This window comes from Eschscholzia californica, unplaced genomic scaffold, assembly GCF_041429995.1.
Source record: "Eschscholzia californica isolate CP2 unplaced genomic scaffold, dmEscCali1.0.p SCAF_4, whole genome shotgun sequence".
Classification (NCBI taxonomy): Eukaryota; Viridiplantae; Streptophyta; class Magnoliopsida; order Ranunculales; family Papaveraceae; genus Eschscholzia; species Eschscholzia californica.
Window position 1 is genome coordinate 10,073,878 of NW_028238461.1, and position 27,165 is coordinate 10,101,042.

The 27,165-nt window shown below is 35.0% G+C and overlaps 3 protein-coding genes and 2 pseudogenes across 4 annotated transcripts; 1 reads left to right on the forward strand and 4 right to left on the reverse strand.

Moving 5' to 3' along the window:
- The first annotated feature begins 2,883 nt into the window (after nt 1-2,883).
- LOC147542491 (putative inactive purple acid phosphatase 27) lies at nt 2,884-9,987 on the forward strand (annotated as a pseudogene). Its single transcript, XR_015223522.1, has 9 exons — nt 2,884-2,928; nt 7,234-7,356; nt 7,506-7,599; nt 7,699-7,828; nt 7,926-8,007; nt 8,094-8,226; nt 8,383-8,588; nt 8,677-9,109; nt 9,554-9,987. The product of XR_015223522.1 is annotated as a putative inactive purple acid phosphatase 27 (transcript).
- A 304-nt stretch (nt 9,988-10,291) lies between these two features.
- On the reverse strand, nt 10,292-11,575 carry LOC147542492 (pentatricopeptide repeat-containing protein At5g56310 pseudogene; annotated as a pseudogene).
- A 481-nt stretch (nt 11,576-12,056) lies between these two features.
- LOC147542493 (putative caffeoyl-CoA O-methyltransferase At1g67980) lies at nt 12,057-14,292 on the reverse strand. Its single transcript, XM_086637840.1, has 5 exons — nt 13,936-14,292; nt 13,354-13,439; nt 12,835-12,979; nt 12,616-12,747; nt 12,057-12,475 (listed from the first exon to the last, which is right to left on the reverse strand). The coding sequence occupies exons 1-5, from the start codon at nt 13,990-13,992 to the stop codon at nt 12,182-12,184; spliced, it is 714 nt and encodes a 237-aa protein (XP_086493966.1). The 5' UTR covers nt 13,993-14,292; the 3' UTR covers nt 12,057-12,181.
- A 299-nt stretch (nt 14,293-14,591) lies between these two features.
- Nucleotides 14,592-16,819, reverse strand: LOC147542494 (flavonoid 3',5'-methyltransferase-like). Its single transcript, XM_086637562.1, has 6 exons — nt 16,760-16,819; nt 16,649-16,723; nt 16,395-16,480; nt 16,115-16,259; nt 15,856-15,987; nt 14,592-15,102 (listed from the first exon to the last, which is right to left on the reverse strand). The coding sequence occupies exons 2-6, from the start codon at nt 16,694-16,696 to the stop codon at nt 14,803-14,805; spliced, it is 711 nt and encodes a 236-aa protein (XP_086493688.1). The 5' UTR covers nt 16,697-16,723; nt 16,760-16,819; the 3' UTR covers nt 14,592-14,802.
- A 6,284-nt stretch (nt 16,820-23,103) lies between these two features.
- Nucleotides 23,104-27,093, reverse strand: LOC147542495 (flavonoid 3',5'-methyltransferase-like). The gene is made up of 5 exons (XM_086637443.1): nt 26,843-27,093; nt 26,579-26,661; nt 26,205-26,352; nt 25,940-26,071; nt 23,104-23,649 (listed from the first exon to the last, which is right to left on the reverse strand). The coding sequence occupies exons 1-5, from the start codon at nt 26,888-26,890 to the stop codon at nt 23,350-23,352; spliced, it is 711 nt and encodes a 236-aa protein (XP_086493569.1). The 5' UTR covers nt 26,891-27,093; the 3' UTR covers nt 23,104-23,349.
- Nucleotides 27,094-27,165: the final 72 nt, after the last annotated feature.

Genomic DNA, 27,165 nt, shown 5'->3' on the forward strand with positions numbered 1-27,165 from the left:
GGTTTTGGTGTAATCATTTAGCATTTTTCTCGAAGGGTTTGCTGTCATTGCTAGGTTCATCATAATTTTGATTGAGAACAAAGAAGATGGAATAAGCAAACGAAGGTGAATGTCGCCCACATTAAAAGTCGGTGCTTATAGAAAACTCGGGTCAGTGTCCATTGGCCCGAGTGAATAAATTTCTGAATGCTAACAGCTTTTAGTCCGGTGTTGTTAGAAGCACCCTATTTGTTTTCTTCCTGTAAAATTAGATTTCTCAGTTAAAACCTGAATACGATAAAACTACAATATCTTTGTGGTTGAATAAAGTGTGTTTAATTCAGATTCAAACAAGTCAAATTCACATACTATTAGATAAAAAACAAAAACTAAATTACTAATACTCACATTACTTAGTAAATCATCAAGAGCAGAAATGCCATCAGATTGAATGAAGTTAATTTTGTGTTCAAATAGTGACCCAGATACACATCATTCTTCTTCATCTCTTTTACCCGTAATATACCCAAGATCTGATTTCTTTTCTCTGTAGTACAATTCGAACTAAATTGTATCGATGACTTCATATAATTTATTAACTGGCCCGAACAACTTGCATATGAATCCAATATACTTTTCAATTGTTCAACATTAATTTCAGAAGTCGTGCTGACAAAAAAAAGTCATCTGCGAACATAAGATAACTCACACTTGGAGCATATATATTTACTCGACGTCCATTATAAAGCCCATTTCTTTTAGCTTGACTTACTAATTTAGTAAGTGTTTCTGAACACAATACAAAAAGATACGGACTCAACGGACACCCTTGTCGAAAACCCCGCTTGCTATAAAAATATCCCTTCGGGCGTCCATTTAATAGAAAAGAGAAGGAAGCTGTAGACACACAATTCATTATCAACAAGTGAGAATTACCGATAATTCCATACCTCTTTAACACTTCACTCAAGAAGTTCCAATCCACTCTGTCATAAGCTTTCGCCATATCCACCTTCAACGCAAAAGCTCCTTCTTTCGCAGTAGTATTAGCAATTGAGTGGAAGATTTCTTGTGCCACAATGATGTTATCCGAGATTTGACGACTAGGTACGAATGCATTTTGCATCAGAGAAATCAGTCTCTCCATTATCGGCCGAAGTCTATTAGTAATTATCCTCGTGATAATTCGATACAATACGTTATATAATGAAATAGGCCTGTAGTCTATAGGAGATTCTGGCGTCTGAACTTTTGGGATTAAAGCTATAAACGTGTGGTTTAATTTGTTCGGGAGTTTACCTGATTCGAACACCATTTTAATTTGCTTTGTAACTTCTTCACCAATAACATCCCAACATCGTTTATAGAAAATCGTAGAAAATCCATCCGGTCCAAGTGCTTTACAAGATTTCATCTCTTTAATTACTTGCCAAATTTCCTCCATCGTTATAGTACTCAATTTCTGATTTTCGGAAGCCAATAATGGCATATCCAAAAGTTGACCGCAATTACATTATTCTTCCTTTTCTATTCAAGACCGATAAATGAAAAAAATCTGGTATTCTTATCATTATCCTGTATCCGATGTTTCTTTGCTCTCTGCCTCCAAAAAATCTCTTTTAGTTTTCTCAATGCTTCAAGTTTACGAGAAATTTGATGTTGTAGATCAATCAGCTCCATAGACGAAGCCCGATTTTGGATCTCCAGCAACTCACCTTCAGCCTCTTTAATTCTTTGAAAGAGTTGACCAACTCTTTATTTACTCCAACTCGATAATTTTTTAGAAAATTGTAGTAGTTTATTAGTAAAGCTACCACTTATTTGCTCCCAACTTGACTTGATAACATCATCGAACTCTTCATGTACTGTCCAGTGAGCCTTAAATCTAAAAGGTACAACACCTTTTATTTTTTATTTTGACGTATTTAATATAATTGGAGCATGGTTGCTAGTGAATCTAGGTAGATTCTTTACTAATGCATCCAGAAATCGAATTCTCCATTCCGAGTTAACTAGTACACGATCTAATCGTTCGCTGATATGATTTTCAATACCCCTTCCATTCACCCAAGTATACGCCGGTCCTGAATATCCAACATCTATCAAGTTACAATCATGAACCATACTTCTAAACAGGGGCGGAACCAGAAAATAGTGTTAAGGAGGGCAAAGGTGATCAGATTTTGTCGGTTGGATTGGTCATACGTAAAAAAAAAAGATATTGTGGGAGTCAAAATTGTTGTTAAAAGTAAATTTTGAGAACCAACTTTGTAATGAAAAAACTAATGTTAAAAGTCAAAATAAGAGTCAAAATGGCCAAAATTGAAAAGAAGGTGAAGTGGAAGTGGGGGAGATTGAATTGAAGTCTTGGTCTCCACCATGGCAGAAATCCAAACCAACTACACCCAATTGAAATCCAACCCAATCACTGAAGCGTTACTAACTAAATTCCAGAGAGGGCAATTGCCCATTCCTGCCACCCCCTAGTTCCGCCCATGCTTCTAAATTGCTCTGCTCCTATTTTTATTAAATCCTCTGCCACCCCATTTTTCTTCAGCCATTGTTATTGCGTTAAAGTCCCCCGTTACACACTAAGGATCTTTAATCTTTCTTTCCGAATTCTCGTAAAAACTTTCAAAATCTATCTCTATCAACCGGATTTGGGGGGGGGCCATAAACACATAATAGACTCCATTTTTCTGCCTTCCCAATTTCCTTGATTCTAGCATGAATATGGTTCTTCGAATATGATATAATCTCAATATCTACCTCCTCATCCCATACCAACCATAGCCCTCCACTAAGCCCTAAGAACGACACTATAAGATGATTTTTATATATCAGCTTTTGAATCCAACTCTCAGGCGAATGTCGTGATAGTTTTATTTCAGACAGAAACTATGGATGGTTTCAACGCCGGGAGGAATTATTCAAGTGCAGAATTATCAGGTCATTCCCCCCTCCCCGACAATTCCAGCTTTATACTATCATTGAGTTAGCGGCTTTGTTGCGTTGGCCGCCTTACCCCTAACATCATCTTTCTCTGCCAGGTTGATTCTTCTTTTCTTCTTAGACTCACCCAGATGATCTTCTTCTTCATCTTCTTCGTGTACTACTCGGTCTCTTATTCGAACTTAAGTCATCAATGCCGTCAAAGGTTCCCTTATTCTCCTTTTTTCTCAATGATGATACTCTAATCTCAATGATTGAGTCATCATCTAATCCACTTTGAGGTCTTGTATCACCATTCTTGATTCTAGGCTCGTTTGTATTAAAAGTGAAAATAGTAGGTTCACTTAAGGGTGGGAATTTAGCCCAGAAGCCCGAAACCCGATCCGGAACGCCGAGTCCGACGAATAAACGTGCAGCCCGAGGCCGACACGGTCTATGCACGCCCGACCCGTTAAGTTTTTAAGTAAACTAGGTGTCTACCGCGTCCGTAGGACGCGGTAGATCCCTTTTGGCTACGCCGTCGTTGATATTTTACATCTCTATTATTTTTTAGAGTGAGAAAAGAGAGAGAGAGAGAGAGAGAGAGAGAGAGAGAGAGAGAGAGAGAGAGAGAGAGAGAGAGAGAGAGAGAGAGAGAGAGAGAGAGAGAGAGAGAGAGAGAGAGAGAGAGAGAGAGCAAGGGCGTAGAGAAAGTATTTAGAGAGAAAATAAGGCAATTAACACCAGATTTACTACTGTCTAATTAAGAAGTAAAGAAAACCATGTTTATTATGGTAAAAAGAGTACACATCAATAAAATGCATAATAAAAGTTTACATTATTTACATAATAAAATATCAATGAATCCAATTTAAATTTGCATAATAAAAGTTTACATTATTTACACATCAATAAAATGCTTGAGGGTCAGACCTATTTTCCCTTAATGTATAATGGACGGTCAGACCTATCCCCTGGATAACCGACTGACCTGTTTTAATATAATAGACTAGGTTCCCACCGCGTCCTACGGACGCGGTAGATCCCTTTTGGCTGCGCCGTCGTGTTAAGAATATTGTAACAGTTGAATAGTCATTTTACATTTAGAGAAAATAATAATTATACATTAAACAATCAAGAGGAGCAATCAAATACTAAGCTATTTACATTTAAAAAAAGAGAATTACATTTAAAAAAGAAAAACAATATTTCATTGAAGCCTGAACTATAAAATAGATGTGAGAGATTGTTTTTTTCTTACAGTGAAAAGATATCAGTGTGGCAAGAGTCCTATTTATATTTTTTTGAAGTAATTACTTTGGGAAGTTTTTCATAAAAAAACCGATCAAGAATGTGGAAGAGAGATTTTCTCCCCACTAATTTCAGAAATATATGGGTAGTAGTTACTCTAACTAATTTTAGTTGATTTCTCATCCTCCCACGTTTTTTTTACTCAATAGAAAAAAAAAAAGAGAAATATATGGGTAGTAGTTACTCTAACTAATTTTAGTTGATTTACATAGATACCTTCTTTTTGTAGTCTATTTACATAAAAAAAAATTATATCATCCGTCGGATGTGTTCCCAACCAAATCTCTAAAATAAAATGGACGGTCAGACTTATCCCCTGGATAACCGACTGACCTGTTTTAATATAATAGATGTAACTTTCGTTTTAGTTATTTAAAGTTTTAATCTTAAAAGTTTTAATATCTAAAGTTTTAATCTTAAAGGTTTTAATATTTAAAGTTTGAATTAATCTTAAAAGTTTTAATATTTAAAGTTTTAATCTTAAAAGTATGTGACTTTCATTTTAATTATTTAAAGTTTTAATCTTAAAATAATGGTAATGTTTGGTGAAGATAAAAAAGAGAAGTAAACAACTAATATTTAAAGTTTAACTTTTAAAATAATATAACTTTCGTTTTAATCTCAACTATAAGTTTAGACACTTTATATTTAAAACGGATCCTTTAAAGTACATTTTCTCTTTCATTGTGTCAAAATAATGGGTAAATTTATTTCTGTAAAACCTTACTAAGCCTCTGAAAAGTGCATCTTGTCTTTCAATTGTGTCAAAATAGTGAGTGAAAGTGTTTCTATAAAACCTTATTAAGACTCTGAAATTGGAATAATGCTCAATAGTGAGTGAAAGTGTTTCTATAGAACCTTACTAAGCCTCTGAAATTGGAATAATGCTCGTAAGAAAAATGTAACTAAAATACCTATACCAATGTAATTTACAAAAATAAGAAAATATGTAAATAAAATATGTTATTTTAAATAATAATAATATTATATATAAAATAACAAAAAGAATTACCTAAAGTTTGGCCTCTCCCTACTCTCATGAGTTTGGCCGTAACGGTTCTTAAATCTCCACATGCATGTACCGCTATATAAAAGAGAAGTCCTAGAGAACTAAATGGGGGTTATTCATTTGGAACTTTACTTTAAAGTTTTAATCTTAAAATAGAATAACATTCGTTTTAATATTTAAAATCTTTAAGTAAACGTAACTTTCGTTTTAATTATTTAAAGTTTTAATCTTAAAAGTTTTAATACTTAAAGTATTAATCTTAAAAGTATGTAATTTTCGTTTTAATTATTTAAAATTTTAATCTTAAAATAATGATTGTGTTTGGTGAAGATAAAGAAGAGAAGTAAACAACTAATATTTAAACTTAAAGTTTAACTTTTAAAATAATATAACTTTCGTTTTAATCTTAGCTATGAGTTTGGACGATTTAGATTTAAAACGGACTATTTAAAGTTTTAACAAAAAGTTCATCTTCAAAATTTAATAAAAAAAATTAACAACTTAATGATCTAAGACTTTTAATGACCCAAACTTTTAAAAGTTTCAAAACTTTAAAGTTTCTAAACCTAATAAGTTTTAAACATTTATGTGTCAGAACGCTTATAAACTATAAGATCTTTAAAGGTTCGGAACAATAAAAGTTTTAGTAAAAAATTCTTAACGGATAATAGAACTTAGAGAAAATTTGAAATAATTAAGCTCGGAGAGAAAAAAAAAATTTAAGAGAGAAATTAGAAATTAAAACGAGAAAATAAAAATTAAAAAGAAAAAATAGAATTTGGAGAGAATGTAGAAATTGCATAAGGAAATCAAAATTTGAAAGAGAAATTAGAGAAGGAAATACTAGTCATAGAGAAAAAGTAAATTTTTCTTTTTTTGTGGGTTTGGCAGGGAGAGAGCCGTCAATGGATGAGTGTCAGTCTTTTCTCCCGCCATATTCAAGTAATTTTTTTCTTTTTCATTCCCCTAATTACCTGTATTCCTCGCTTCTATTTTTTTTTTTATTGTTGAAACCTCGCTTCTATTTTCTTGAAACTTACAAAATTAATTTTATTGTTGTAGTGCCTCTACATATGATCCCATGACAGGGAATCCTGCTCGCCTCACTCCTTTATTAGCCTCTGCCCCTATTTTTTTTTTTTTTTTTTTTTGGAATAACACCCATTAAACCAAATAAAAGGTTTAGACCATACAGACTCAGGGACTAAACCAAAATAACAACAAGGGTAAACATCCAGGAATTATAAGTCCTGGGGTAAAATGGAATAAGCTAAGTTGTGGGCTTCCACGTTGCATAACCGGTTACAATAGGTCAAAGCCACCTGCCTCTCCCGCACAACTTCTCTTATGGTATTTACGTCGTTGATATATCGCCACGGAGGGTCCAAATCCACGGTCGAGATTAGGGTGATCAAAACCCTAGCATCACCCTCTATAAAGGGTTCTTCTTCTCCCAACTCTGCCGCCAACTCAATCCCACAAAGTAACCCTTGAATCTCACTGAACATCGGTGATAGAGGTTCTATTAGTCTTGATATAGATCTAATCACCTCCCCCTTCAAATTTCTAGCTACTGCTGCGCAAGAGGCGATATGTTCTTTGTACGATCCATCAAAGTAAGGTTTGTATTTTTTACCCATAAGAGGTGTTCCATTTTTACCCATAAGAGGTGTTCCATTTTTCCATTGAGGTCGAATCTAAATCTGTGCTCGAGATAGTTGTATGGATTCTCGAGAAGAGAGGAGTCGTGGTGGCCCCCTGCCCCCCAAGACCAACCAAATCTCACAAGTAAATAAAAAGTTAGATCTACATTGGATCTCACCTAAATCGCCCCATCTATCCTCCAGCGGAGAAGTTTGGTTTCAAACTCCGGTCCGAAGAGGAGTGCGCCATGCTAATGTGCTAGGTGTCGAATATAGTTGTGAATTTTTGCTTAGTTATGGAGTTAGATACCATTCTTCTATGTGTATTACTCTCACATGTTTCAACTTGTATTATTTCAGTACCAATTTGCGAATCACTCGACTCCAAATTATTTAAAGACTGGAAGAGGATCTTTGAGATTCCGTCTTATCAACCAGAGATACGATTTTGCCTTTGGTTTATTTTCTGGTGGTCTCTCTCAGGTGAAAAAAATATTATTCTTTTACTCAATAAGTACGAGTTAGCTACGGAGGCGAGTTTCTAGAATAAACAATTAGTAAAAATATGTTCGTCTGAGTCGACGAATCTTTGAGGACTCTATGGTGACCCTAGTTTGGTTCAAAATTTGCAGCCAAAGTTAATAGCGGTTTCGAATAAAATTGCATTTGCAAACCCCAAAGGCGCCTCTTTATCCACGTCTCGCAATTGGAAAGTCATGGGACGAAGTAAGTACTTCTCACATTTCATTTCAGTTCATTTAAATCATATCCTAAGGGCTTTCTTCAAAAGATGATTATACGCTTGTAACCTATATATTAATGCAGATGACAGTAACATGGACAAGTGATTATGACATAGATGAAGCGATTCCTTTCGTTGAATGGGGAATCCTAGGTGAAGAAAAAACACGATCTCCCGCTGGGACACTAACATTCACCCAAACCAGCATGTGTGGTACAATTTATTTCACCTTCATCACCAATCTATCAACCGCACTTTTTATGTTATATACATTGCATATTTATACCGTATTATATGGAACGTCTGTCAGGACCACCGGCTCGAACAGTAGGTTGGAGAGAACCAGGATTCTTCCATACAAGTTTCTTAAAGAATTTGTGGCCTAATCTCCTGTAAGTTTATCATATCAATCATATATAACTTGTGACAAAAATTCCTAATTTGTATGAACTTGACATATAATAATATAAATGTGCAGATATACATATAAGTTGGGTCATAGATTGAACAATGGAACATACATATGGAGCAAAGTTTCCTCTTTGAAAGCGCCTCCGTATCCAGGGCAGAATTCGCTTCAACGTGTGATTGTTTTCGGAGATACTGGGAAGGTTTGTGCTAAATATATCGAATAAAGTATTTACGAACATCTTTATTTATGGACTTTGAGATCAAAAATCAGTCTTTGAATTTAGGGTTATCATAGAGATGTGAGATAATTAGCTTCGGCCCCAAGTATCATAGTTTGAGATCTAAATATAATGCAGGCAGAACGAGATTGTTCGAATGAGTACGCAAACTACCAGCCAGGTTCTCTAAACACGGCAGATACCCTCACAGCGGATTTGGGTAACTACGACATCGTTTTCCATATCGGTGACCTTCCATATGCAAACGGTTTCATCTCTCAATGGGACCAGTTTACCGAAATGGTTGAGCCCATCGCTTCCGTCGTTCCTTACATGGTGGCTAGGTTTGTTCGATCATTTCTACTCTCACTTGTCTCTTTCAAGATAACAAAGAACTACTTCAATTATGAAATCAAAGAAAAGCTTCTTTAGTGGGAACCACGAACGAGACTGGCCAAATTCAGGATCGTTTTACAACACACCAGATTCTGGTGGAGAATGTGGTGTACCAGCAGAAACAATGTTTTATGTTCCAGCCGAAAATCGTGCTTAATATTGGTACTCTGTTGATTATGGAATGTTTCGGTTTTGTATCGGAGATTCAGAACATGATTGGAGAGAAGGAACAAAGCAATATGCATTCATTGAAAAATGTTTTTCAACAGCAGATAGACAGAAACAACCATGGCTTATGTTCGCTACTCACTGTGTTCTTGGGTATTCATCAAATGCTTGGTATGCCCAACAAGGATCGTACGAAGAACCTATGGGTAGAAGTAGTTTACAAAAACTACTTCTACCTATGCTTGGTATTGCTTATTATGGTCATGTTCATAGTTATGAGCGAACTTGCCAAATTTATGAGGTACGCCACCAACTCGAAATAATATTCTACTGCGATTGAAATGCTTCTGGTACTTATCTTTTGCCCTAAGTTTCGCCTCAGGAAGGAGAAGAAAATCTAGGTTATGGTGTCAGCTGTCAAATGTGGACAACTGAGGTCAAAATCCAAAAGGTTTCCCTGCTCGGCCATGTCTCACGTAGTAATGACACGAGGTCTCTCTTAACGAGAAACTCGAGCCACCCTCAGATAAGAGCCATCTTCGGCTCTGATACCAGACCCAAACTCACCCCATGTCGATTTTGTCTCCGATTTTCTCGACAAGATACCTAAGATGAGACTTTGTCTTGACTAAAGAATGGGGTCTCTTTTATACTTAAAACATCAATGTAGTGAATCAGAATAAGAAGTATCACAAATATACATATCTTAGAAGGAATTGATGTTAATATTTGTATAAAAATGCAGAATATATGTGTGAACTCAGAGACGTCACATTTCTCGGGGTTATGGAACGGGACGATACATGTCGTAGCAGGAGGAGGAGGCAGTCATCTTTCACCCTTTGCAACCGGCCCGCCGACAAAGTGGAGTATACAAAGTGATTATGACTTTGGGTTTGTGAAGATGACTGCTTTCAACCACACTTCTTTACTCTTTGAATACAAAAGGAGCAGTGACGGGAACGTCTATGATTCATTCACAATTACGAGGGAATACATGGATGTGCTTGCTTGTACCATTGGTAGTTGCTCACCCACCACTTTAGCAGCTTAAGCCGAAAATAAGAGATTACCTAGTATAACTAAGTTGTGTCCTAGTTATACAAAATTGGAGCAAGCCATTATGTAACAGTATGATCACTAAGTTAGAAACATTTTGCAGCTAGAGTATTTGAAATGTAGTCTTGATTGGCGTACAGTCGTGGTTGTACTTGAATAAAAAAATTATGTGAGTTTTCAGTATAATGCACCAAGAATTTTAACGTTCAACATTATGCACCTATGGTTTCTAATCTTGTGTCGGTTTATGTAGTATGAAGATGGGTGATCATACTGACGTAAAACCCATGACTACCTCAGGCTTCTTTGTCAAACTAGCCTAGACACCGAGCCGAGAAAACCAAGCCGATATGTAAGACTAAGACGGGCAATTCTTCAGCATATTTCAAATGATCCAAACCATTAATAAAAACCGATCTACCTACACTTCTTCATTTAAATTATCGTCTTAAATAAAATGAGAGGAAAACATTAAGATTGGTGAAGAAAAGGAACATACATAAATTGAAAACAAGCTATCCCATATCTTTGATATTTGTTATAGTGATTTAAGGTATGCACCAAAATAATGAGATAGTGAACAAAAATTGTGAGAAGTAGAACGTACATGACCTTGGTGTTTTGTCTCAATCGCCATTGATGTCTCAATGCACCCATGATTTTGGCGGATACACTTTCGTTATCTCGAGGCTCGAGCCATGTATTCAGTTGGAAAGTCCATCTTCCCGATCTTTTTCATGGCGTAAGGTAGTTTTCTGAAAGCCATATTTTGTACACTTAAACTAGTCACCATCATCCACCAAGCTCCATCCTGGTATCTTCTTTAAACCTCCATATTTCATCAAATTCCTCAGCCATAAAACATCCTCCCATTTTCCAGCTTCAGCATACATGTTAGAAAGAACAACATAAACCCCATGGTTATTAGGGAAGGGTCTACATGGAGCATCTTCTTCACCACTCTCTCTCCAATTTCGATATTCCCATGGTTCTTACATGCAGCAAATAAAGATCCTAAAACAACAATGTCAGCCTTCCACACCATACCATTAATCAATTCCTCAGCCTCGCGTAACCTCCCACCTCGTCCAACAAGATCAACCATGCATCCATAATGCTCAATCTTGGCTCTATCTTATATGCGTTTTTCATCGAGAGAAAAAATTCACAGCCGACATCGACAAAATCACCAAACCAGCATGGCAACAAGCTGATACTACCCCAACGAATGTGACATCATTTGGCGTAACGTTTGCCTTCACCATCTCCGGAAACAGATCAATCACTTCCACCGCATGCCCATGAACTGCTAGCCCACAAATCATAGCATTCCAAGATGCAGTATTTCTCTCAGGCATTTCATCGAACAAACTTTTGGCCAAAGAGATCTCTCCATTCTTGGCATCAACTAAAGCTGTATCAAGAATCAATCCCACTTCAATTCCTTTGTCTTTCATTTGAACTACTAGCTTGAGCTTTAATCATGGTATTCCACATAAATGAATTGGGATCATGGGTATTGTTAAAGAGTTTAAGAGCGTAATCGAGATTACCTGAATCAGAAAGAGCACAAAAGGATATGATTAGACTTGCAGCGAAGTTGTCGTGGATTCGAGCAAAGATGATCATTTGGGCATGGATTTGTTTGAGTTGGTTCATTGAAGAACATTTGTCAGCAAGAAGAGAGAGATGTAGGGATTTTGGTGGCATGGGTAATGTTGCAGATTGAGTCTGAAATGTTTCTTGAAGAGAAGTGGTTTCCGCGGGAACATTTTAGGAAGAAGGGAAATGCTTCTTAATCAACTACTTTTTAAAACTCACTTCTAGCTACTTTTTTAACTTTTAATTCTTTCTACCCAAAGGTCGTATCTATACTAGTTGATTATTTGTCTTATCAGTCCGGTCGGTCAAAATAGGTAACCGATATGGGGAACTTGACCAAATGGTGGTATCGATACGACTTGAATATTTCTCTTGTCAATTATGTCCGTCAAAATAGGTAATCAATATGGTGAACTTGACCAAATGGTGGTATCGATACTATTTGATTATTTGTCTCATCAATTTAGTCTGTCAAAATGGTGGTATTTATGCTACTTGATTATTTGTCTGATCAGTTTGGTCAGTTAAAAGGTGTAATCGGCTTAGTGTTCCTTCTCCCGAAAGCTAAACAACTCAAATTACTCGAGTTTTGGAACAAATTTAACTCAAATTTCAAATCACCCATACATTTAAGTAAAAAACTCGAAAGGATCTTCTCACAAATGGCAACTAGTAATTTATTGAAAACCGGAAATGTTGTCACATGAATCTTTTACTTGATACGCCTGCAAAGGGTAATACCATCACCAATTGAAATTTGAGATATTTCAATTCGGGGATCAGCAGCTAATGATTTGTTGAGTTCCATGATCGGAGTTCTGTATGGCTTCAAATAAAACGGTAAATCATCACCGTGTTCCAAAGCGACAGTTCCGTACCATAGAGTGTTATCATACCCGATCACTCCTCCCACCTTAACCAAATTTATTAGCTTCTCATGATAATTGGCGTAGTTTTGTTTGTCAGCATCCACAAATGCAAAGTCAAAACTATCTTTGTTTTCTTCCTGTAAAATTAGAATTCAAGGTTAAAACCTGAATGCGATAAAACTACAATATTTCTGTAAATAAATAACGTGTGTTTAATACAGATTCAAATGAGTCAAATTCACATATTTAAAAAAAAAACTAAATTACTAGTACTCACATTACTTAGTAAATCATCAAGAGCAGAAATGCCATCAGATTGAATGAAGTTAATCTTGTGCTCAATTCCAGCCTTTTGGATAGAAGGTAGCCCAACTTCATAAGCCTCTCTGTCTGGGTCTATTCCTATGACCTAATATGCAAAATCATTTCATTAACAAACACAATATGTTTACAATATTATATGTTGATATGTGAAATGTATGTGATTTTTATTTACGGTGCCATCTTCGGGTAGGGCAAGAGCGGTTATTAGAAGAGAAGAACCCGTGAAAACTCCAACTTCAATCGTTTTCTTTGCGTTCATAATTTTCAGAAGCATCGACAAAAATAAACCTTCGTCGGCAGGTATGACCATATCGCTCCTGAAATCCATATTCATTAAGTTAATCATTTTTCTTTATGTGTAAAAACCCGAACTAATTATAGAAGGAGGGATTTTATAGGGCCCCCTAATTTTTGTTAAAAGGCCCCCCTCAATGATTATTTCTCAAGTGAAATGGTTCATGGGGAGGCCTTTTAACAAAAATGGAGAGGCCCTATAAAACATATTCTTACACTTAATTTACACTCTTCTTTCGGGCAGATCGAAATAATGTTACATATCTTCATAAGATATATTATTCAAATAATCAAACAAGCGTTTGATCGCTACTATGTGAACCTTAGAAAAGAGTGTAAATGGGGTGTATGAAAATTTTCAGAAACAAATATGTTTCCAAACCAACTTGATACTTACACATATTGATATTTGGCAATGGTTTTTTCTCTGATTTCCTTCAGTAACTCGTTCTCTCTGGGATAAGCGCTTGTATTTAGGATGTACTGTTAAAAAATAAGAACAGACGATTATATAGTTGAAGAAAAATACAATTAACTATTACATAATTAATTGTTGCAGATATAAAAATGTTTTCATATATTTTCTAATAACCGCTGTTATGACCGGGACACAAGCATTTTGGTTGTATTTCCAACAAAAATGTGGGTGTATAATATATACATATATGAAAAACAATTACTCCAATGAGTACGAGTTTAAACTGATGTATTTTAGTCAAAATTTGTACTCGCGGTCACGCGAAGATTTCACTTGGATTTTTTAACATGTTTTGTGAAAATCTACGACGAACCAGTTCCTGCTAAAAATATGATATTAATCAAATTGCACGCTTCATAATGGAATTGTAAAATAACCATGAAATTCTTAAGAAAGTCTTTTCAAACTAATCACATTGGTAAAGAAAAGGGCAGTCTCAACTCTCAAAATTGGGAAATTCATTAAGATCTAAATTGAGACTTGAAACTGCATGTGACTTACCTCTTTAAGAGCCTCACTTTGGAGGATGTTCTTAGGATAGTAATCAGCATCACCCATGATCTTAAATTCCTACTAAATGCTAATAAAAACTATAGAGAGAGAGAGATGAAATTGATGAAGTTATCTTTCTTCATCACTCTCTATATATAGAGAGAATTCATTAGAAAGAGAAAAGTTGATTTTTCTTTATTATCCTTCTCTTTTACTTTTTTCCACTAGTTCTTGCCTTTCCCTTTCATTTTGAATAAAGATATCATTTAGACAGATGGAAAATCAAGAGTGGTTGAATTTCATGTTTTTAGTATTTCTTCCATCATTTCATGGTAGGTGAACTACTATTGCTAATTGGCTTAAGCTAGACTCATTACCCATCTCTATATTATTATAACAAAGTAAGGAATCCTAATCACTCCTTAGTCCACCCAAATTCAATATAAAATATGAGGTAATTTAGAGATTGAGGCGACAATGTGATACTAAGATACACTCGTTTTTTAACTTTTTTTTTAACAGTAAGATTTGAATTCTGATTTTTCTAATGTTTATCGGAACTAAGTGAGGTTTCAATGTATATGTGGGAGGCTTAATGGGGTTAATAATTAAGGCAAGACCAAAAGGTCAATATGGGTCCAAATTTTACCTACTACCACTCACAATTTTATAATATATCAATCGTACTAAAATACCAAAGGCATTTCAACCAAAAGTGGTTTTAGGAAGAAAAGTGGGTATACTTTTCTTGCCAACTTATCTCCCATCTTCAAATGTTCTTTATTAAAATACATATTGAGTATACCCAAAGAAATGGAAATGACATAAATAAACACTTTAGGATTGATGTCTTCTCTTGAAAATCGATAGTTTACTTTAAACAAGACGTCTGCAGAGTGTGACGCCGTCACCGATGGAGATTTGAGATAATTCAATACGTTGATCAGATGATAAGAATTTGTTTAACTCCATCAGAACGCCTCTATGAGCTTTTAGATATGGAGGACTTAATGGTACTTGATCTTCTTCCATGGCAAGTGTGCCTTGCCATAAAGTGTTGTCAATTGCTATAATCCCGCCTACTTTCACCAACTTCATTAACTTTTCGTAATAATTTTTGTAATTGGGTTTATCAGCATCAATAAAAGCATAATCGAAACTATTGTTGTGCTCACCCTGCAACCTCAATAAACTCATTTAATTACATGGATTATATAAAATTTTATTTTTAAATCGATAAACGTATCAGCATAATCAAATTACAACAAACACATAACAAAGATTGTAATTTAATCATTTCATTAGATGTGTCATTTTCATTGCAATCAGAGGTCCTTTCTATGAAAATTTCCTTAGGAGAGATTATCAATCTAAGGACCAAAGTTGGTCAAAATTAAGGGTCTGTAAAGTTGAGACAAAACTATTGGGACTGGTCGTCTCTTTGCCTATTGGTCATTTTCAGAGAGATCAGAGGTCCCCTCTATGAGCACTTCCTTTGCAAGATGGCCCATGGTGGTTGGTGGAGTCAATCTTTTTAGCCAGCCCTCTCCGAATTTTTCCAATCTTTCATTTTGCATTTCTCCAATGCGTTTTTCTTTATTCACATATCTGTCTTTTACGAACTAAGTTCGATTTGAACTAATTCGAGTTAGATTCAGAATATTTTTGTTTGATTTATGATCTATATCTCGTCTGAATGACACCATACTAAATTTAAGTGTATTTGGTTCAAAGTGTTAAGATTCAGACAATGAAAAAAAAGATCTATATCTCGTCTGAATGACACCATACTAAATTTAAGTGTATTTGGTTCAAAGTGTTAAGATTCAGACAATGAAAAAAAAAACTATCTTACACGTACATTCATTGACTAATCTATTAGGTGCATTATCAGTGTTTGCAATTTGAGACAAAGAAAGCAGAACTTACACTATTTATAATCTCGTCTAGCGCAGATGTAGCATCTGACTTGACAAACTTGATCTTCTTCTCCACGCCAGCTTCTAAGATGTATGGTAACCCTGTTTCGTATGCTTCTTGGTCTGGGTCTATCGCTATTATCTGTCACCAATAAATCCAAAATGACCAAATGACTATGCAAACTTATTTCAAATTGAATCTCAATACAAAATTTTGTATTTGACTTTTCTAGAACAACATTGATATTTTGTAAATATTCACCACGTACCGTGCCATTATCAGGTAAAGCAAGAGCAGTAGTTAGAAGTGAATAACCGGTAAAAACTCCAACTTCTATTGTTTTCTTTGCATTCATAAGTTTTAAAAGCATTGATAAAAACAACCCTTCATCTACTGCTATATTCATTATACTCCTGCATATATTGTAAAAAAAACGTTACTAGATCGACATAACTTTTGTTTGGTTTGTACATCAGTACATGTAGACATTTGAACGTACTCTTAGATAATGTAAGATGAAGAAAAAGAAATAAAGTTAAAGACTTTACATATCTTTGTACTTTTCGACGGTAGCTTCTCTTAGTCCCTTAAGTTGCTTATGTTCTCTAGGGTAAGCGCTCGTGTCCAAAATGTACTGCATAAAAATGAAAAAATTATAGGAGTAATATTATTTCATTTGACAACTAGATGATCTTCTCGTCATTTAAATTTCGGATCTTAAAACAAGATTAAGGTAGAAAAATTACAAACAACTAAGAACATTAAAATGTATCTAATAAGAGTAAGGAAATTAAGATATTACATTTTTAAGTTCTTCACTTTTGAGGATGTTCTTTGTTCCATCCCCCATTGTTGATACTCCCTTTCTGAGTAGAATAGAGACTTTAGTTAAGATCTGGTTCAACAAAAAAAAAAAGACTTAAGATCTGAGACCTCCCTCTCTCTCTCTCAAACTCTATCTGAGTCTCAGGGGTGAGAACTTAGTTGCAGTTTAATAGTGACCTTCTATATGGTTCAATAAATGTGATTCTCCTAATTGTACGGAATTTGAGAATCCTCGAATCTTGTGCTGTTAGTAGATGTGAGGATTAAAAATTCATGGAAAATTGTGTCATTTATTGATCTTTGTCTGAGCACATGTCACGTTTTAGGAAAGGGTAGATCTGGGGGTGGAAGTCTCTGGACGTGAAGGGCAGAAAATTGACAGTAACTCATCCCAGTCTCGGGCGGAACGGACACAAATCCCAAGCGTCAGTTCCGTTATGGGATTCGGGTCGGTTCAGCCATCCAGAAATAGATGGCCATTTCGGATTTTTCTCCGATAAACGATTATCGGTCGGTAGGACACTAGTCACTATGCAAAATTGAAGAAATATTTACTCGAAATTGTAAATCGTTTAGTAGCAAAATACAAGTTCACAACTCCCATTTTATAATTCATACTAGTAACTAAGTAGAAAATTGAAGAAATTGTTGTATGTTGAATGTTTCACTTGCAAAGTAAATTAAAAATATGAAAATAGTTAGAAACCCCTCAAGTTAAAACAACAATAACAAGATAAATGAAACCATAAAACATTTGAATTGATCCAAAATCAAAAACCTTATTAGATAGAGTCTTAGGGTTACTTAATTTCAAAAGAGAAATAAGAAACTAAAATAGAGAAGCCCTCGACAAAAGCAACACTACAATAAAGATACCGACCATTGAAGAAGGGGATCGAAGAAAGAGAGAAACAAAGAGACGGGCGGAATTAGTGTTGGAAGGTTGCCGGAGTTGATGTGGTGAGAAAGGAAGATGGGGGAAGAAGAACAAAAGAAAATATAAAAAGTTAGTAGTGTTTGGGGTAAACAAAAGAAACATGTTTCCACCCAAAACTTTGTGCCACGAAAAATTTTCTTATTTTTCCAAAACATAGATATATAGACTTTTTTTAGCACTTAGAAAGTAAGTGAAAAAAAATAAGCTCTAACTTGGAGGGTGTTTGATTTTTGCACTTATTAAGTGAAAATCAATTAAGTGCGGGCCGACAATTTTAGGACGTTTGTTTTTTTACTTAATAAGTGAATATCACTTGTAAGTGGGGCCAAAGTAAGTGCAAAAAAATTATTTTTTTTCACTTACTTTCTAAGTGCTAAAAAAGACGTTTTTATCCTTCTCCGAATATAACAATTACCAATATAATTATAACTAAAATATAAAAAATTTAAACAAATGATAAGTAAAAAATCTTTTTAAGACTTTAGCGATGACTCTTTTCCTTCTCCACTCACCCTTCACCTAAACTTTTCTTTTTAATTTTTTTCACATCTCTTCCTTCATTAATCACGAAACCACCCAAATTCCATGATGCAACGTAAGTTCTTTCTCTTTCATAACTTTTGATTATTTGAGGTTAATATTTTCAACACAAAGTATTCATAAACTTTTAATTCTCTTGTATCCAAACTCGCGAGAATAATGAATTAGTTTGAAATACTAATATATAAATATTTTAACGTCAAAATAGACAATTACTCATTTTTATGACATTTAGAATTAATATAAAAATAAAACTCAATCACTTAGAAGTAATGGAAAACAAACTTCATAGCACTTAAAAGTGATATCACTTACTAAGTGATTATCACTTAGTAAGTGGTAGCACTTATAAGTGCTAAAAAATCAAACACCCTCTTGGGGCTTACTTTTTTGCACTTACTTTGGCGCCACTTAGAAGTGATATTCACTTATTAAGTGAAAAAACAAACGACCTAAAATTGTCGGCCCACACTTATTAATTGAAAATCACTTATTAAGTGCAAAATCAAACACCCTCTAAGCACCCTTTTTTAGAGTGGTGTTTTAATGTTGCGAAGTTTTAAAATACAGACCATCATTATGCGCCCAGATTTTTGAGAATTTGGCGGTTGATCTACAATAAGATTTTGACGGTTTGTTATCACCCTATTTAGGGGGAATCATATTTGATGTAGATTGTTGCGGAAGCATAAAAGTAATGGAATCCACCATTGTTATTTAACTAAACTAATGAAATAAAGCTGATGAAATAACGATAAAAGCGATAAAACGATAATCTTGTTAAATAATAAACGTAAACTTGATTAACAATAAACTTGATTCATAATATTCTCTGATCTGAATAACAAGGTCAGACCTGACTTCCTTTTATAGGAACTTAGAAACTTCTAGATAGACTCAAACTAGGATTCCCTAATATCAAAGATACTCAAACATAGAAACTTCTAAACCTAGACTTAGTAGGAAATACTAAAACATGGAAACTCCTAAACTCTAACCCTAATGGACTCGGTCATGAGGCCTTCTAACTAGTTCGGTCGTGAGGCCCATCTTGATGGTCTCCATCATACTCCCCGACCGAGAACGAACTTGCCCTCAAGTGAGACTCAACAATGCAATCCTTAATTCCCACTTCGAGCGAACGGTGCATTGGGGTCGAAGGACACCCACTTGGACGAAATCACTAGCTTCAATCTCATAGTGCAAAGAATCTTGCAAAAATAAATGTAGGAAGGAAACTTCCAACAAATTGCAACATCTCCCATCATCTTTTAATTTGATGAAGAAGATCACAAACACCACATAATATTTTATGGAAAAATCAACCTTGAATTTCTTCACTTGAACGATCTTCCCACGTTCATCTTCATGTTGCTTATAAACCAAACTCGAATATGACTTAATCAAATCTAAACTAGAATGAACTGACTTTTTCAAGCTAAAAGAGAATAATTCACTTTGTTCTTCTTTTACCTCGGTCATTGAGAAAATTTTGTTCTTTTTGTCAAGAACTTCTTCTTCAATACCATCGAACATGGTGACCGAAGTAACATTCGATAACTGTCTGCTTGATTCAATCTTTGTCTCCACATATGAAAAATATTCATCTAAAGGAAGAAAGACATACCTGAAGATGCTTTTCAATGTAGTCCAATCGTCTATGAATTTTTTTTCCTTGATTAATGAGTCTCCATTGCATTGCATTGAATTGTTCATAGATTCTTTCGGACATATGTTGTTCAATGAGAAAAACCTTATCTTCGTCATGGATATCTTGGTTTATGAACCAATCTTCCATATGTTGTGATGTAGATTGTTGCGGAAGCGTAAAAGTAATGGAATCCACCATTATAACAATGATAAAATACGTAAATAAACTGATAAAATACGTAAATAAACTGATAAACTAAAGAACAAAACGATAAACTTGATTAACAATAAACTTGATTCATAATATTCTCTGATCTGAATAACAAGGACAGACCTGACTTCCTTTTATAGGAACTTAGAAACTTCTAGATAGACTCAAACTAGGATTCCTAAATATCAAAGATACTCAAACAAAGAAACTTTTAAACCTAGATTTAGTAGGAAATACTAAAACATGGAAACTCCTAAACTCTAACCCTAATGGGCTCGGCCATGAGGCCCTCTAACTAGTTCGGCCGTGAGGCCCATCTTGATGGTCTCCATCATACTCCCCGACCGAGAACGAACTTGCCCTCAAGTGAGACTCAATAATGCAATCCTTAATTCCCACTTCGAGCGAACGGTGCATTGGGGTTGAAGGACACCCACTTGAACGAAATCACTAGCTTCAATCTCATACTGCAAAGAATCTTGCAAAAATAAATGTAGGAAAGAAACTTCCAACAAATTGCAACATCTCCCGTCATCTTTTAATTTGATGAAGAAGACCACAAACACCACATAATACTTTATTGAAAAATCAACCTTGAATTTCTTCACTTGAACGATCTTCCCACGTTCATCTTCGTGTTGCTTATAAACCAAACTCGAATATGGCTTAATCAAATCTAAACTAGAATGAACTGACCTTTTCAAGCTAAAAGAGGATAATTCACTTTGTTCTTCTTTTTCCTCCGCCGTTGAGAAAATTTTATTCTTTTTGTCAAGAACTTCTTCTTCAATACCATCGAACACGGTGACCGAAATAACATTCGAGAACTGTCTACTGGATTCAATCTTTGTCTCCATATATGAAAAAATTTCATCTAAAGGAAGAAAAACATATCTAAAGATGTTTTTCAATGTAGTCCAATCGTCGACGAATTTTTTTCCTTGATTAATGAGTCTCCATTGCATTGCATTGCATTGTTCATAGATTCTTTCGGACATATGTTGTTCAATGAGAAAAACCTTATCTTCATCATGGATATCTTGGTTTATGAACCAATCTTCCATATGTTGAATCCAAAAATTTATATGATATTGACCGTCAAATAGAGGAATTTTAGAAACGGTATTAATTTTTTCTTCATATTTTCGATCAACATAAAATTATTTTGAATCTCGAAAGGGATCCCAATCTAAACGTGGAAAAATTTTCCAACACTCAAGGAGAGATGTATCCATGAAAAAAATTTCATCTTTTGTTCCCAGATTTTTAAAGCTCTGAATACCAGCTGATGTAGATTGTTGCGGAAGGGTAAAAGTAATGGAATCCACCATTATAACAATGATAAAATACGTAAATAAACTGATAAAATACGTAAATAAACTGATAAACTAAAGAACAAAACGATAAACTTGATTAACAATAAACTTGATTCATAATATTCTCTGATCTGAATAACAAGGACAGACCTGACTTCCTTTTATAGGAACTTAGAAACTTCTAGATAGACTCAAACTAGGATTCCTAAATATCAAAGATACTCAAACATAGAAACTTTTAAACCTAGATTTAGTAGGAAATACTAAAACATGGAAACTCCTAAACTCTAACCCTAATGGGCTCGGCCATGAGGCCCTCTAACTAGTTCGACCGTGAGGCCCATCTTGATGGTCTCCATCATGTTGAATCCAAAAATTTATATGATATTGACCGTCAAATAGAAGAATTTTAGAAACGGTATTAATTTTTTCTTGATATTTTCGATCAACATAAATTGTTTTGAATCTCGAAAGAGATCCCAACCTAAACGTGGAAAAAAAATCCAACATTCAAGGAGAGATGTATCCATGAAAAAAAATTCATCTTTCATTCCCACATTTTTCGAGCTCTGAATACCAGCTGATATAGATTGTTGCGGAAGCATAAAAGTAATGGAATCCACCATTTTATTTAACTAAACTAATGAAATAAAGCTGATGAAATAACGATAAAAGAGATAAAACGATAAACTTGATTAATAATAAACGATAAACTTGATTAACAATAAACTTGATTCATAATATTCTCTGATCTGAATAACAAGGACAGACCTGACTTCCTTTTATAGGAACTTAGAAACTTCTAGGTAGACTCAAACTAGGATTCCTAAATATCAAAGATACTCAAACATAGAAACTTCTAAACCTAGACTCAGTAGGAAATACTAAAACATGAAAACTCCTAAACTCTAACCCTAATGGATTCGGCCATGAGGCCCTCTAACTAGTTCGGTCGTGAGGCCCATCTTGATGGTCTCCATCAATATTCCTCCAAGAATTAGGGGTGTTCATTTAATTTCCGAACCGACCAAACAGATTTGCCCGGTTTGGACACCGATCCAATGGTTATCTGGATTGGTTTGGATACTAAAATATGAAAACCGAGTGGTTTGGTTCGGTCTATGGATTTGTTTGACGGATAACCGAAGAAACCGAACCAAATCATTTATTATTATTTTCTATATATTATATGTGTGAGAATATATGATTCAATTGTTTATCATTTTTTTTTCTCTTCCTCGGATCTTGATAAACTATGTCAAATTAATCACGTACATGTAGACTTAGGGGTTTGTGAGATTATACTATTTTTTAGCACATTCTAAGTATAATTGTAGCTAGTTTTAAAGTTGAAAATTCGAAAGTTTGTTTTTGAAAAAAAATTTACGTTACCGTTCATGCATAGTTTGGTTCGGTAACTGAACCAAACCATAAACGGATTGGTTCAGATTGAAATTTAGAATAACCGAACCCTTTGGATTGGACTATGGATAGGCTCAAAAAGTCGGTTATCCAACCGATGTTCATCCCTACCAGGAATAGGATTCTCCCTGTATGTCCGCGAGCCAAACAATAACATAAAGGGGAATGTGATTCCCAGGAATCACATGCCATTCCCACGTGATTCCTGGATGCCAAACATAACCTAAAGGTTTTCTAAATCCGGATAAAAACTTCCAAAAAATTTGAGGAAACTGCTAATTTTCCAAAGATGTACTTCCTATTGGGCCTTTAAGTGATGGCTTTGGTACCACTGTCCAAACCTTGGTACAAGAACATAGTGAAGAATTGAGCAGCTTTATTGAATTGAGACTTTGGCTTGTAAATATGCCAACAACAACCAATCTGAGAAAATAAACCCACCTTATGCACTCCTTAAAGTGTGGTAACATGGGAAGAAGAAAATTAAAGCAAAGACACCTTAATCCCTAAAGACTAGGACTTATTAACATAAACACAAAAACAACCAAATACTTGATGGACTAAATACCAAACACTAAGCTTCAGTATAGAAGTCTAGAATCTTAAACGAGACGCTTGCAGAGTGTGAGGCCGTCGCCGATGGAAAGTAGAGATAACTCGATGCGTGGATCAGAAGATAAATATTCATTTAACTCTACGAGAATACCTCTGTCAGCCTTGCAAACTTCAAGATCTATTGGTACTTCGTCTTCTTCCATGGCGACTGTGCCTAGCCATAGTGTGTTGTCTATAGCTATTACCCCACCGACCTTCACCAGTTTCATCAATTTCTCGTAATAGCTTTTGTAGTTAGATTTATCGGCATCGATAAAAGCATAGTCAAAACTGTCATTGTGTTCTCCCTGCAAAATCAATAAGATCAACTTATTACTTATATGAATTTTTGCATTACTATACATTAGAACGTATTCGTGAAATAAAATTAAAACATTTATTCAACAAAATTCCAACTATTTTATTAAAAATGTCATTTTCGTAGCAACAAAAGATCCTTCCAATGACAAAATTATCCTTGTAGAGCCAACCAGTAAAGGTCTGGGCTTCGACCTGGACCTACTATGCCAAGTTGAAATAGTGTCCTCAGGTCGGCCCGACCAGTTGAGCCATATATCCCAATTTGGACCAAGACTGAGCCAAGTCAGGTCGGGGCACAGACACACAGTGTTGGTCTGTTAGTAACTTGAAGAGAATAATTGGAAACTTCCAATTCCTACTCTAAAGCCTCAAATTTTCTTCTTTAACAGTTCAAATTTTTTCTTTATATTACGTTATAGGAAGATAACTAATCGAAAAGTTCTTCTCCTAGCATAGTACAATTATTCACAAGAGAAGTGTGTTTCTGAAAACTATTGAAACTCGTCAGAAACATCTCATCCTGAGGAAAAAAGAAAGAGATATAGATATTTATTAGTGCATAAATCATATTTGTTAGGAATGATTATAAGTGTATGGAGAAAACGTTCGGACGGGACGACCGGCCAGATTGGCCCGTCAGACTCCAAAATCCAAATCAAACACAATCTGGGGCCAACATATAACGAACGCTAGTTTTACCCGTGTATGGTAAGGGTCGAACCGCCCAGACCCGACATACACCACCTTAGTATAATTAGGGATCATAGTCGGTCAAAATTAAGGTTATGTGCATTTGTTGAATTGATGCAAGTGAAATTTCAGAATATGTTTTTTTTTGTTAAATTTGTGATGACTAAGGTGCTGTTTGTTTTTTCATTTGTGTCTGAATCTGAAATTTCTGAATCTGAATTTGCTGAACTGAATCTGAATATGCAATAATCTGAATACGAGTCAGATGTTTGTTTTTCAAATCTGAATTGTTAGGTCTGAATAGGTTTTTGACTTCTATATCCCTTACAAATAAAAAAATTCTATGTTTGTCCCGAAGTCTTGGTAAAATAAGGAGTATAAAAAGCCTTACAATTTTAGGGTTTTTTTTTCTGTGTTTTGATTTTGAGAGAGAGTAGATCTCCGTCTCCTACTTCCCTCCCTCACAGTCGCCGGATTTCTCTCTATCTCTCTCTCATCGAAGATCCTCACCAGATCTCTTCTTGTGGAACCAAATACTCACGCCGATTTCTCTCTCTCTATCTAACCAAAGGCCGTCCCCGATCTCTTTCTACCTAACGAAATACCTGCTCTTTGGTGGTGGTCGTGGGTGTTTGTGGTGGTCGATGGTGGCGGTCCGGTAGGATTATGGAAACTAGGGTGGTTTGCTGATAATTCCTACTGCAAATAAGTAAATGTGATGGCGGCTGGATTATGGAAACTAGGGTTTTCTTCATAGTCCATCTTATTATACCGACAACCCCCTTTCTTATCTTGTCATGTTGAACTGTATATATGTAAACTTCATCTGACTAGCAATTCTATATTGATTGTTCATTTGTTTTTTCATTGATAGATCAACTTTTTGTTTGATGGATACAGTCTTTTAACCTAAAGTTTTGCATGGGTTTTTATGTTTAAGGTTATTACTCTTTTGGTGGTGGTGGTTATGATTATGGTGGTAGTGGTGGTGGTTTTGATTTTGGTGGTGGTGGTGGTTTTGATTTTGGTGGTGGTGGTTTTATCCGGTGGTGGTGGTTGTTTTAGCCGGTGATGGTGCTGGTGAAATTCTTGAAAGTGGGATGGATTTTTTTAAAATCACAGGGTTAAAAATGTCATTAAATATAATTCAGACATTAGGCTTACCTTTCAGACTTGTTTTAAAGTCTGAAAATAATGGGCTTTTATTCAGCCTATTCAGACCTCTAACTCATTCAGACAAAATTTCAGATTTTACTAAATAAAAAAAACAAACATCTGAAATCTGAATTGGTCGCCAATTCAGATTTCAGATCTGAAAAAATGAAAAAACAAACAGCACCTAAGTCATCTAAATGGTTGGGATCGCCACACCTTTGGGGAAGCAATACAAGTTTTCCGAGTACAAAATGTTGAGTAATTCTTTTTTGAATTCTTTTGTTTCCTCCAACCCCAACCACCATTCCTTCTACACTTCTATAATGGTCGTGACAAACTGTCATGACGTCATTTTCTTTCAAATATTTTCGTGACAAACTGTCATGATTTGTATTATCAGTGTATTTCCGAATTCACAAAAAGTTAACTTACACTGTTTAGAAGCTCGTCTAGCTTTGACATAGCATCGGAGCAAACAAATTTGATCTTATTCTCCACGCCCGCTTCTCTAATGTACGGTAACCCTACTTCATAGGCATCCTGGTCTGGATCTATCGCAATTATCTGCCATCAGTAAACCCATGATTCAACAATCCTATTTCGAATAATTTATTCTTCTTGCATAAATTTTTTATTTTACTTGTGTATATCGACATTAATATATTGTAAGTACTATAATTCAATGTTCACCACGAACCGTGCCATCATCTGGTAAAGCAAGAGCAGTTGTGAGAAGAGAGTAACCGGTAAAAACTCCAACTTCTATTGCTTTCTTTGCATTCATAAGCTTCAAAAACATCGACAAAAAGAGTCCTTCATCTACTGGTACATTCATCATACTAGTCCTGCATATATACATAAATCTATTATATAAAACACAATGATGTTCTTTTTACGATTTATCTCTAGATCTTAGCGTCCGTCAGGATTGTCATATATAGTTTCTTGATCCAATGGTTTAAGTTACTAGGTTTTCGCCGCGTCCTACAGGTGTGCTGCAAATCCAATGGCTGCAAGTACACACTTTTAAATAATGTAAGAAGACGAAAAAGAAAAGGGTAAGATACTTACAGATCATCGTACTTTTCAGCAGTAGCTGCTCTGAGTCCCTTAAGTTGCTTATGTTCTCTAGGGTAAGAGTTGTTTAAGACATACTGCATACAAAATGAAAAAATAAAATAAATTCTATTGTATTTCAGAACTTTAAAGGTTGACACCCACCTTTGCAATTTTTTGTGATCTTAAAACAAGATTAAGGTAGAAAAAAAAATTTACAAAAAACTAGAAAAAGAATAATATACATTTAATTAAGAGTAGGAAAAATATACTACGTACCCTATGAAGACCTTCAGTTTTGAGGATGTTCTTGATATCATCTGCCATTGTTGGAGAAAATTGAGATCTCAATACCTCTCTCTCTCTCTCTCTCTGTATATACCTCTTTCACTCTGCCTTCAGCCTGAATTCTTTCAAACAGGAACCAAGCACTACTTTTATAATGGGGATATTTTAAAGGGGCCTTCTCTAAGTATTTGAGGCGCCTCCGTCTCTCACAAACTCTCCTTCAAAATTGTCTTGAGAGAGGCGCCTTTAATACTTACATAGGTCGCCTTTAATAGTTCACAAATGAGGGTCTTCTTCCATATGGTTTCATTAGT

Bases quoted from the DNA above. Each gene is read 5' to 3' on its own strand.
- LOC147542493 (XM_086637840.1), bottom strand. From the start codon at position 13,992: ATGGGTGATGCTGATTACTATCCTAAGAACATCCTCCAAAGTGAGGCT. The intron at 13,440-13,935 runs GTAAGTCACATG...ATTTTTTAACAG, and splicing joins AAAGTGAGGCTCTTAAAGAG to TACATCCTAAATACAAGCGC. The intron at 12,476-12,615 runs GTGAGTACTAGT...CTAATTTTACAG, and splicing joins TTGATGATTTACTAAGTAAT to GAAGAAAACAAAGATAGTTT.
- LOC147542494 (XM_086637562.1), bottom strand. From the start codon at position 16,696: ATGGGGGATGGAACAAAGAACATCCTCAAAAGTGAAGAACTTAAAAAT. The intron at 16,481-16,648 runs GTAATATCTTAA...ATTTTTATGCAG, and splicing joins AAAGTGAAGAACTTAAAAAT to TACATTTTGGACACGAGCGC. The intron at 15,988-16,114 runs GTACGTGGTGAA...TATTGGTGACAG, and splicing joins CTTTACCTGATAATGGCACG to ATAATAGCGATAGACCCAGA.
- LOC147542495 (XM_086637443.1), bottom strand. From the start codon at position 26,890: ATGGCAGATGATATCAAGAACATCCTCAAAACTGAAGGTCTTCATAGG. The intron at 26,353-26,578 runs GTAAGTATCTTA...GTATATATGCAG, and splicing joins GCTGAAAAGTACGATGATCT to GACTAGTATGATGAATGTAC. The intron at 26,072-26,204 runs GTTCGTGGTGAA...TACTGATGGCAG, and splicing joins CTTTACCAGATGATGGCACG to ATAATTGCGATAGATCCAGA.